Source organism: Acanthisitta chloris, unplaced genomic scaffold (genome assembly GCF_000695815.1).
Source record: "Acanthisitta chloris isolate BGI_N310 unplaced genomic scaffold, ASM69581v1 scaffold18850, whole genome shotgun sequence".
In the NCBI taxonomy this organism is placed as follows: Eukaryota; Metazoa; Chordata; class Aves; order Passeriformes; family Acanthisittidae; genus Acanthisitta; species Acanthisitta chloris.
Window position 1 is genome coordinate 15,239 of NW_008650131.1, and position 11,311 is coordinate 26,549.

At 48.0% G+C, this 11,311-nt stretch overlaps 1 protein-coding gene across 1 annotated transcript in view; it reads right to left on the minus strand.

Annotated features, from left to right (window-relative positions):
* Positions 1–8,713, minus strand: part of TM9SF4 (transmembrane 9 superfamily protein member 4) — an 11,195-nt gene extending 2,482 nt beyond the window's left edge. Inside the window, exons 1-14 of the mRNA XM_009083868.1 lie at positions 8,605–8,713; positions 6,955–7,054; positions 6,417–6,585; positions 6,207–6,336; positions 4,774–4,897; positions 3,823–3,941; positions 3,604–3,715; positions 3,039–3,109; positions 2,483–2,615; positions 1,889–1,970; positions 1,722–1,797; positions 1,319–1,402; positions 939–1,114; positions 541–604 (exon numbers count right to left, since the gene is read on the minus strand). Of these exons, the coding sequence (XP_009082116.1) occupies positions 541–604; positions 939–1,114; positions 1,319–1,402; positions 1,722–1,797; positions 1,889–1,970; positions 2,483–2,615; positions 3,039–3,109; positions 3,604–3,715; positions 3,823–3,941; positions 4,774–4,897; positions 6,207–6,336; positions 6,417–6,585; positions 6,955–7,054; positions 8,605–8,703 (1,539 nt within the window). The 5' untranslated portion in view covers positions 8,704–8,713. The remainder of the gene's footprint in view (positions 1–540; positions 605–938; positions 1,115–1,318; positions 1,403–1,721; positions 1,798–1,888; positions 1,971–2,482; positions 2,616–3,038; positions 3,110–3,603; positions 3,716–3,822; positions 3,942–4,773; positions 4,898–6,206; positions 6,337–6,416; positions 6,586–6,954; positions 7,055–8,604) is intronic.
* Positions 8,714–11,311: the final 2,598 nt, after the last annotated feature.

Sequence of the window (11,311 nt, forward strand, 5' to 3'; positions counted from 1 at the left end):
CATCACTGAATATGGGACTAACTTCTGGCAGCCAACCAAGGGAAAATGAGGAGTCCCTCAGCTTCATGTAGGTGAAACCACAGATCTAATGCATTTCACAATGTCACTTCAGAGGATTCAGGTTGCAAAAAGGTGCCTAAAGACAGCTCTGAGGTAACATGTTCATTCCCCTCCATCTCCTGAGCAATGCAACAGCAGAATTATCTCTGTCCATAGAAAGTAAAAAATGAGCAGCAGCTGGAACAGACTGTCTGAAGACCAGGACACCTCCTTGATGTCATGTTACAGTAAATTTCACCTTTACCACAATCCTTCAAATCACCAGGAGTGTCCCATAGGCATCTCCAGGTGTCTCAGAGGACAGTCTGAAGAGATCCCTAACCTAGCTCTCTCTAGAAACTACCAAATGGCCTGCAGGGAATGGCTATGCCCTTCAGTGAGTATAGGAATAGGAGTCTGCTCCAGTGGAAGCCCCTTCCCTTTCAACAGCTTTGACACGAGAGGAATCCTATTCAGGAGGAAAGTGGGTTAAATGCTTACACTGAAAATGAAGAACAGTTCGATGAACATGGCTCCAAAAGGCAGAATTCCAGCCATGAGGATCCTACAGAGCCAGAAAGAAAAACCATAAGCAGCACAATCAAGCTGTCTGGACATTAAAAATTCCCTGTAACCACACCATGTGCTCCAAGCAATGGATCTACAGCTCCAAATTACCATTAAATTTCACAGGCAATGGCACAGCTGCACCAACTGCTGAGCACATACCACTGCTACAAGCACTTCTCATACCACATCCAAACTGTCAACACTGTCTCTGGTGTCGGGACTCAAGGAACCTGCCACCTGTGTCCAGAGACCAGCAGAAGCTGATGCTCAACAACCCAAGGGGACTGAGGGGCTTAACTCACCGTATTTCCCAGATACTCATCACTCACCCCACGAATTTATTCATATACCACCTCTGCTCCGGGATCTGCCTGGGAATCTGATTTGTCCGTACAGGATTGTCATACGGCTGCTTGCGAAATCCAAAGTAGTAACCCAGGTAGACCAAGGGCAAGGAGATCCCAAACCACATGCACAGCAAGGCCACCATGGTAGGGAACGGCACCTAGAATCACATTGAGTGTCACAAAAGTGAGGCTGACAGCTCATCTGGGCTGGAGACTGACATCACCTGCCAGGCCAACCCTCCAAGCACCCACAGTATGGAGTGGATTCCACATTTGGAAAGGTCTGTGAAGCCAAGGGAGTCCCTGTCAGCCCAGTCACCTCCTTCCCACCCAGCAGGCCCCAGGAGGAAGGTGGTACCTACCGCACCAGAGGAGTGTTTCCCCCAGATGAAACAGTTCAGGACAAAGCAGATGCCGAAGACGACGCCTGGGTACAGCATCGCTGTCTGCAAGAGCAACCACAGTGTAAGGGAAAACACTCATCAGCCAGGTGTTCCTCTAACAAGTCCATCACTGGGACAAGGCACACGTGGAAGAAGTGTCCCTCCTGCTGCAGCATGAGGACACAGAACTGGGATGTGGAGGGGAATTCTAGTACATGCTCTGGTGTTTGCCTGTTTCTGTAAAGCTATACAAGGACTCGACCCACAGCAAACCTGCAGCACAGCTAGGCCACGTCCAGCCACCACAAATATGTGTGGAGCTTACGCACAGATCTTGCCATCAGCAAACCTGGCTAAACAGCACAGAACGCCCAAGACTCACACAAAAGGCTCCCTTCTTCCATCGATGGCCTTTCAGAGTCCGGTATAAGCGGCCAGCAAAGAATCCACCAAAAACCCTGGACAGAAACAAGCCAAGACAAAGAAAATGAGCTACCATTGCAGGGGAGAGGCAGGACAGCACTGGGGGGAAGGTGTGGAGGCACCTACCCCATGAACATGAAGAGGAAGCAGGCTGTTGTCATCAGCGCGCCCCGGCTCGAAGGCGACAGCATCCCCAGCATAGCAACAACTGCAGAGGGAAACAGGACAAGGAACAGCAGTTCTGAGGTACATGTGCTGCAGCAGCTGGAGGACAGGGGCCTGTCCCATCCACAAGTCACAGGTGCTTGGAATCCCTGCACAGCCCTCATTTCCTTCACAGCATAATGCATCCACAGCCTCCAGCACCGGCCAGAGAGAGGAAGGCACAGCTTTGATCTCAGCTACAGACCATGCTTCAGCCTCAGCCTCCCCAGGGATGGGAGCAGGTGCAGCTCAGCAGGCAAGGCACACCTGTGCAAAAGTCTCTCAGCCCACTTATCACCCAGGGCTCACAGCTTGGCAACAGGAAATCTAATCCCAAAAAACTGCCCTCAGCTGGGAAATGCCATGAAGCAGCTCAGCGCTGCCAAGCCCAGGCCAGTGGCAACAGGAAGCAGCTTTATGGGCCTCGCTCCAGCTAGGGTGAGCAGTGTGAAGTCAAACACCCTTGAGCATTGTTCCTGTCACAGCCATATACATCGTGCAGCACGTGCCACTTACAGATGACAATCAGGATCATACAGAAGAGCTGAATTCCAGAACCCAGGAGAGAGCTGAGGATCATAGGATACTGTGGAGGCCTGAAGACATCTCCATGCACAAGTTTCCAACCAGATTCCTCCATGGTATCTTCCTGTAGCAACAACAGAAAAAGGTTATTTAGATATGATATGCCAGTGAAAATAACAGTCCTATCACAGACAACCTAAAAGGTTAACTTCCCTGGATCCAGCTCTTCCACAGAATTTTATCACTCTAGTCAAGAAACTCCTCTCTTCTTGGGCTTAAAACAGCTCAGACCTGAAGTGTCAGTGCCAGGACACACATTTACAGAGCTAACTGCAGGCATTACTTGGATCTGAATTCATCTGAACTGGTATGTGACTGTGCAGACAGCCAAAGTTGTGACAGCACAACAGAACTGCCCCTCCCATCACCAGGGCTTGAAGCAAAACAGGGCTAAGGAAGAGACAATACATCCAAGTCTGCAGACTAGTTCCCTCCTCGTCTATGCTTCCCTCCCTCTCTGATCCCAGCCCCAAGAACAAACACATACAATGTCATCCTCCTTGTTGTAGTTGGCAATGTCCTTCCGCAGAGTCCGGATGATAATCATGCTGAGAATCCCTGAAAACAAGCACAAACTGAGCTCAGCTCAGAGACTCCTACAAGGCTGTGCCTGCTCTCACGCTGTGCAACTACATGGCTCGCACCAACAAACAGCTCTGGCTGGGAGAGGAGGTCTTGAGTCATCAGACATCTCCCCCAGCCTTCGGCAAAGACAGAAACAAAACCCTGGAGAGCAGGGAAGGCAGTAATCCAGCAGGAAAGGGGTACTGTGGCTTTCCTGTGGCTTGGTTTTTAACTTAAATATGGATGTGTGAGATGTGCATTGACTATGTTCTACTCCCTCAATGACCCCAGTCAGAAAGAGGAGGGTAAACTGCCTGACCCCGTGGGGCACTGCCTAAACCAGGTTTTAAATGCTAGTGTTGATTTCCTGCCCCTTCTGACCAGATTCAGATGTGGCCACATACTCCCTGAGCCACCTGCAGCTGAAGCTTTAAGCAAATTCCCTGCAGATAATGGTAAAGCCTTCCTCACCCCACACATCCACTCACCTGAAAGGAAAAAGACGACCACAACTGAGTTAATGATAGAAAACCAGTGAATCTGCACATCACTCATGGTCAGGTAGGTGTCCCAGCGAGAAGCCCACTTAATGTCACTTTCCTGAAAGAACAGGAGAGTTCTCATACCAGCACATTCCCAATGTCTTCCACAACACCTGACAGACACTTGGAGTACCACTGCCAGCCAGCTCCCCAGTACTGCCTCACCTCCCAGTGCACAGAGTAGGTGAAGAGCAACTGGTTCTCTTTAGTCGGATCTATTTCCTGAGGGGCAGAGCCTGTGGCTTCGGGCAGGGTGCACATGCTCTTCTCATCAGCCTTCAAGTCTGTAAGGGAAAATACAGCACACAGGGTCAGCCCTTCCCTCAGGCACCACCTCTCCCATGGAATATCACCATTAGGCCACTGGGCTGCAGTTACTCTGGGTATTGTGGTGAAGTATGTGCTCCTTGCTCACCTGCTCTTGAGTTTGCAAAACTATTCTCCTGACCAGCAGTGGAGCATCATTAATAAACTTTCAGGAAAGCTATGCACAGGGCTCTCCTTAACCAGAAGGATAAAAGCCAAAGGTTCTGAAGCCAAGGATCTAGACCATGAACAAATCCTCTATTCCACAAGATATGCTGAGAAACAAGACCTTTTGCAGCAGAGCCAGCTCTGCCAAGAGAGCTGCACAAGGTGATACACATCATGAGCAGCTGCCCTTCGAGGCACCCATTTCACCTTTGGCTCACTGAGGTAGGAGGGTTTTCCCCCTAACTACTATTTTTAAAGTTCAGTCCCTCTAGAACACTTCCAAACACCCTGTGGGTCTCTGGACTAGCAAACCATGTCTGTGTCAGGGAGAACTGGGCCACAATAAGGGCTAGATGCCAGGTATGCTTCATGCTAGATGACACAGTGCAAAAAAATCCAACCCCAAAACCTCCAACTCACATCTTTTTATAGGAATTGATTTTCCATGGATTGCATTTCAAGAATATCTCTCTTACTGTTGGCACTTCCTTAATAACAAAGGGTTTATTGTTCTTATAATTCAGACTCTCTCATTTCTGTGCCCTGTGAAGCAACAACTGGCACCCTGTACATCAGTGGCATCCAACTCTTGTCCCTACAGGAGATTGTTCCCCCTTTCTCCCCTTCCCAGGAGCCTCTTACCTTCTAGTTTAATGCTTTGGGGGATCACCTCAAAGCGCACCACCCTGTAGGTGTGCTCTTGGCTCTCTTCCACATCCTCTCTGTGGTAGTAAAGGATGAAGGAAAGGTGGTTGTGCAGGTAGAACTGAAACAAGAGTGACATGAAATAAAACCTCAGCACTCCAAGGGAGGAACAGAAAAGCTGAAAGCAACAAATGCAGGAAGCAGCTTCAGTGAGGAAAACTAAAGACTCCAACTGCTCCCAGACACATTAAATGGTTGAACTTGATGATCTCAGAGGTATTTTCCAACCTAAATGACTCTATGATTGCGTTACAGAGCAAGACAAGGCTAACACTTTCCAAGGCCAAAAGAACTGGAGAGAACTGAGATGTTGAGAAGGTAATACCTCAACTGCTCCAAGCACCAGGGACAATGTTTCAGTCTATTCAGTCTGGCCTGGCAAACATTAACATCTCAACCATGCATTCAGTGGCAGCAGAATCACCAAATTTAGGTTGGAAAGAGCTCAGTACCTACAACCCTGAGTTTCCTGCCTGCTTTTTCTACCAGGCAGACACACCTCACCCAGACTCTGTGGAGGCCCACAGCTGCCCTAAGCTTGCCCTTACATCACGTGTGACACGGCCAAAGTGCAGCAGCCCAGGCCTGGCACTGCAGGGTCAGTCACCATGAGATCTTAGGCTTGAACAACTGGAACCTGTGTGCAACTGGACACCTGGCTGTGATAACCAGTTGTGTCAGTCAAGTCAAACAGCTCATGGTAGGGCACACAATCATGGGAACCACCAGCAAAGGAATACACGTACTTCCATTTGCAAACTTAAGCAGCTTTTTCTCCAATAAACACTTTTGTTTTTAACAGAAGATGCTCCAAGCCCCTCAGAGATCAGCCAGCCCTGGGGGCACAATGCCTTTGCTCTGCATGAAACCACTGCATGAGCCTGCCCAAAGTTACACAATGAGTCACAGAATCATTTTGGTTGGAAAATACCTCTAAGATCATCGAGTCCAACCTCAAACTTAAGCAGCTTTTTCTCCAATAAACACTTTTGTTTTTAACAGAAGATGCTCCAAGCCCCTCAGAGATCAGCCAGCCCTGGGGGCACAATGCCTTTGCTCTGCATGAAACCACTGCATGAGCCTGCCCAAAGTTACACAATGAGTCACAGAATCATTTTGGTTGGAAAATACCTCTAAGATCATCGAGTCCAACCTTTGACCAATGACCACCTTGTCAACTAGAAGAGTCAAAGCAAGGACTCCTGGCTACTGTACCAGCAGTCCAGCACCCACCCCCTTCTTCCCAGGACTCTTTATAAAACCTTTAGGTTGCAATCCCAATTCTAATACTCTCTGGCAGATTTCTAATACCCTCTGACAGACACCCAGATCTCCTCCAGGCACCCTCAGACAACACCTCGATTCTCTACCTTGTTACCGTCCATAAACCCAAGCCTATATCCATGCTCGAACTGCACATCCTTCTCCTTCTTCTTCTCCTCTTCCTCACGATTGGAATAAAACTCCAGCCGTGTTGCCACAGGGAGGTTATCAGCAATGCTGAAAACACAGATTTCAGATCAAATTTGTCCAGAGCACCGAACCCCTTCTGACACAAACCCATGCCCGAGGTGACTCACAGGTGGACGTAGTAATCCTCCCTGATGCGCTCGGCAATCAGCTTGCTCTGCTCCACTGTCAGAGTGACTGGCTTGTTGGGAAAGTTGCACAGAACTTCACATTTCTTTTCCACATTCATGGAAACCTGGAAAGGTGTGTTTACAATTCGGTCCCCCCGAAGAACCTCACCTGGAAAACAGGAAAATAGGGGCAGGGTTGGAGACTGCCAAGCTTCCTGCTGCCGGGCACTGTGCAGCTGGAGGGACCACAGGAAGACTCCTTTCCCACCACAGGTACAAGGACAAGACTGCAGGACAGTTTAGCTATTTTGCTGGAAGTATCATGCACTACTTATGAAGCAGGTTACACACTCTCCTTCAGGAAAGGCACAACACATGTCCAACACATGGACACCCCCATTTGCAAACAGCCAGCACAGAGTGAATCAGAGGAAGTAGGTTCTCCTCACAGCTCTGCACAGGTGACACTTGCAATTGCTTTTACCCCTGTAAACACCTCCCCATGCTGCTGGGACTGTGCTGCCCCACAGGTACACACCTAGGTTCTCAGCCTTGTATGTTATCTTGCTGGGCTGGCAGAAGGGCAGTGAGTAGTACTCGTAGGGCAGCTGCGTTCGGGAGCTGGTGAGCTTCACAGCCTGCAGGAACAATGGAGGAGTTATCCTCAGGAAACAACACCAGATAACTTCCTGACCTCTCAGCACCAACCAGAAGCTGACACTTAGTTCAAGACACCTAACTTCTGGAAGATACTACTACTACTACTACTACTGTTAATAATTAGAGACAGATGTTCCTGAGAGACCTCCAACTTTCTTTCCTTCTGCACCATTCCCAGCTGTACATTCTCTACACTACAGTTTAGTAGCAATTCATTCACAAACAGAGAAAACTACTCAAAGGAAAAAAAGCCCCAAAGAATTAAGCATGGTGGTTTCATAATGTATGTTTCAGAGCAATCCTAAGAAACAACAAAGCTCAAAAGAGATTCAAGAGTCACATTTCATACAAGATTGCCTCAAAAAAATTTCATGACACACTGGACCTAGAGGTCTGACCTCCAGAGTTCAGCAATTTTAACCTCAGCAAGGGAAGCCAGAGAGCCATCAGACTGGGAAGATGGTGACAAACCCCAAACATTCCTGGAGAGTTCCCACAAATCACAGGGCTCAAGGGAAGTGCAGAGACACACCACAAGAGCCAAGGCCACAGTTGCTCCACAGAACAGAAGTGTTCTGTAACGCAGCCAAGCTCGTTTGTTGGAACAGCACTGGCAAACACACGGACTTGCCTGAGCACTTGAGGAAGCATTTGGCTCCTGAAATCCCTTCGAGAACAGTCATTCCAATACCCCCTTCTTCTGGGAAGCTTACTGTAGCCACAGGCAAGTCTCATTTGCTTAAAAATAGCCTATATCTGGCAGCCTGTGGCCAAAGAGAAAATTGTGCTGTGCTTCACGTGGGAGCAGCCAACCTCAGCAGCCCCAAGGGTATTAGATTTGCTGAGACAGAGGCCACAGCTTTAGGAAAATAAATGAAATGGGCTATAAATTGCTGATGTCTGGAAGCAAAGCCTGGCTTCCTCTTGGACAGTTGCAGTAGCTTTGTTGTTCAGTACCAGCAATGCTGCACATGAACAGCTCACAGCAAGGCTGGGCTCTAAGATCTGCAAGACTCAAGGACAAACATGGATTTCCCTGGTCCTGAAGAAACAACATGAGCAAACTGGATAGAAGTGAAAATTGAGAAGGTCTAATTCAAACCACTTCTTTATTCCACCATTCACCTTTCACCCAAAGGCACTCAGAGTCAGTAGAATGCTGGAGAAATTAAATTCACCTCAAAGCCACAGTGAGAAAGAGGCTCTTTTCCCAAACAGAGCAACATCTCAAGGACTTTGGTGCAGTTGCTGAAGGAATTTGGTAGAAGATATCAAGGGCAAGAACAAGAATCACATAAGGAACTGCAGGATAAGCTGAGGACAGTGACCACTTGAGGGTTGTTTATCCTCAACACCTGACCCAAATGTGGCAAAACAGAGAAAATATCTAGCCCCAAAATTTTAGCATCAGGATCCCCAAATCTGACTTTCTAGCCCTACTTGGCTGCTATGATACACAGAAGAAAAAAAAAAACCCAAGCCACAAAACCCCCAACCAAACAGATCAACAGCTCCAAGTTCATCCTACCTTTATTTCTACAGGATCATTGCGGTGGAAGTTGATAGGAGCCACCCCAGGTACATAGAATGAGTTTGTACCATGCAGCAACAACAGCAAGAGCAGCATATATCTTAGCCTTTCCTGAAAAAAAAGGAGAAGAAACAATAAAATATAAGAGAAATGCAGGAACAACATTAGAGATGAGCAACAACACTGGAAGTGTTTGCCCCAGACACTAGAAAGGCTGAACAGTCAGGTGTTTCAACAGAAATTAAATTCACAAAACCTATTCTTGGCTTTGTTTTGTGACTCTCATCAAGTCACTTTCCACTCTGGGTGTCTCTGCCTCTTTATCTGCAATTACGAAAACTTTGGCTTTGCTCAACCACAAGAAAAATGCACTTTTAATCTGGACATGGAGCAGGCCAACACCTGACTTTTCTGCTCCCACCCATCTGAGCTCTCTGCGTTGGAAAACTCCAAGGATTAGTAGAGAAGAGGGCTGTAGCCCTGGCACTGGATGTCTGTCAGCTCTGCACAGCAGCAGTTACCCTGGAGCTGCTCAGAGATGCTCATGTGCTGCTACCTGCAGTGTTAGTGTGGGGTCAGGTATGACACCAAAGGAACTGCACCCAAAGAGACAATCCCATCACCACTCCCTCCTGCTCCACTCCTTTCCTCACCCTGTGGAGGAATGGCTCTGCGAAAAGGGATATGATTTCCTTGAAGCTGACAACCCAGCTTGTAGTGTGGTGTAAGGCCTACAGCAGCTGTGACTTAGCCTTGAACGGCTGATAAGGAGCCAGCTCTGAGTCCGGTGTCAACAAGCGCCCTGGAATTCCTGAGAACATCCTGGAATGTGGATAGACACCTGCTTGCACCAGTCATAAGTTTGCCCTGGACACTTGGACAAGGGCAATAAACCAATCATGTATCCGCTGTGTTCGCATACACTGTGTGAATATCTACATATATCTTGTAAGCACTAAGAATAAAAGAGAACGACCATACTCATATTGAGACTCATCGTTACTCCAGGTGCGGATCCCACTCCAACATCACCCCTCCAGGCTACAACACAGTTCAGTAACATGGAAAGAAACCTTTTGCACCCCTTTTTCAGGGAGCTGGACGACAGGTCAGGCTGGAAGGCTCAATCAGTTCCATGGGGGCTCCAACAGAACTCAGACCCCACACACCAGCAGCAAATCCTTTATTTAACACACCTTGCTGTTCCCTCAGATCCTGCTGTTACCTCAGGTAACCCAGCCCAGGCAGGAAAGCTGTGAAATGAAAATGGAGCTTTAAAGAGTATTAGACAGCAGCTGCTTGGCTGGATTAGGACATCAACTCTGGTGTAATCTCACAGCGTTGCTAGCTTCATCCCCTTCTCCTAAACTCCCTGAGTGTACAGCATCACCGGAAAACCACACAAAACCTGGAATTTGGTTTGGGACAGCTCTTGAGCTAATGCTGCAGCCATAACAAACCACATTATTGCCATCCCTGCATGTCCTCAGCACAGTCAGCCAATCTGGCACACAGTGCTAGAGGGAACACTCCACAGCTTGGCAGCCACAGGCCAGGTGTGGACAAACAGCAGCTCTATCAGGTCTCCTGGGCAGGTGAAGCCCTGGAAAGGACCTGCAATCTTGTCCCATGTTGTGCTCCAGAGTGGTCAATGACCTGCAGTCCTCATCTCATTTGTCACTCAAGTGACAGACCTACACAGCACAATGGTACTCAACAAAAACCAAAACCACACAGGTGCCACCCTTGCCCCAAAGGGCTTGGAGGCGACAAGACAAGAACAGAACTTTGGAAGATGCTCAGAGGACATGTGAGCACGTAGAAGATGAAATTTTTGATGACAACTTTGGCAGAAATCAGGTTCTTTGCATACAGATGATGATGACTCAGGCAGCACCAAGCAACAGAAAAGACAAGAGGGTGACTCTGAAAAGCCTTGCCAGGAAAAAACCAGTTGGTAGCAAGGAATGGGAATGCTGCTATTCAACAGGTGGGAGAACTTTGGAAGTGAAATTTGACGGAAATGCCCAGTGCAGGGTTCTGAGCTGGCAGAGCACAGGGAAGCTGAAGCTGGGGGGGCTTTCTTATCAGGATCTTCCCCTTTGTACTGACAGATTTACTTCACCTACTCCAAATTAAGACAGCAGCTTTGGAATAGCAACACAGACACCACCCAAAACATCTGTGTAGATCACCTGTCCAGGCCCACAAGCATCTCATCTGGGGGATGCCTGCAAGCAGTTCTCTCCTATGCAATGTCAGAAGCTCCAGAACAGAGCTCTACTTCGGTTCAGTCACAGAACACTGGCAAGGCTCAGACTTCCAGCAGACAGGACACACTTTCACAGCCTTTACCAACTATTTACATTTCAAAGCACATGCACAAAACCCCCTCAGATGCTCGTCTCGCATCTGAAGTGCTAGGAAATCACATAACAAAGCAACAAGTAGCACATCAAATATGCACAACTCCAGATCAACAAAAACCCAGCAAAAATAGGCACAAATAGTTTGGATTGACTAATCCTGATTATTTTCCTATATGGAGACATGCAGACAGATTATTTCTTAGAAGAAAATGATTTAAATAAAAAGTAACTGCAGAATCACAATCATCCCCTACTGTCCCAAAAATCACAGCAGTGGTGACACTGTGATCCATCACAGGCAAAATCCTGTGGAAGGAAAGCAAACCTCTGTCTTG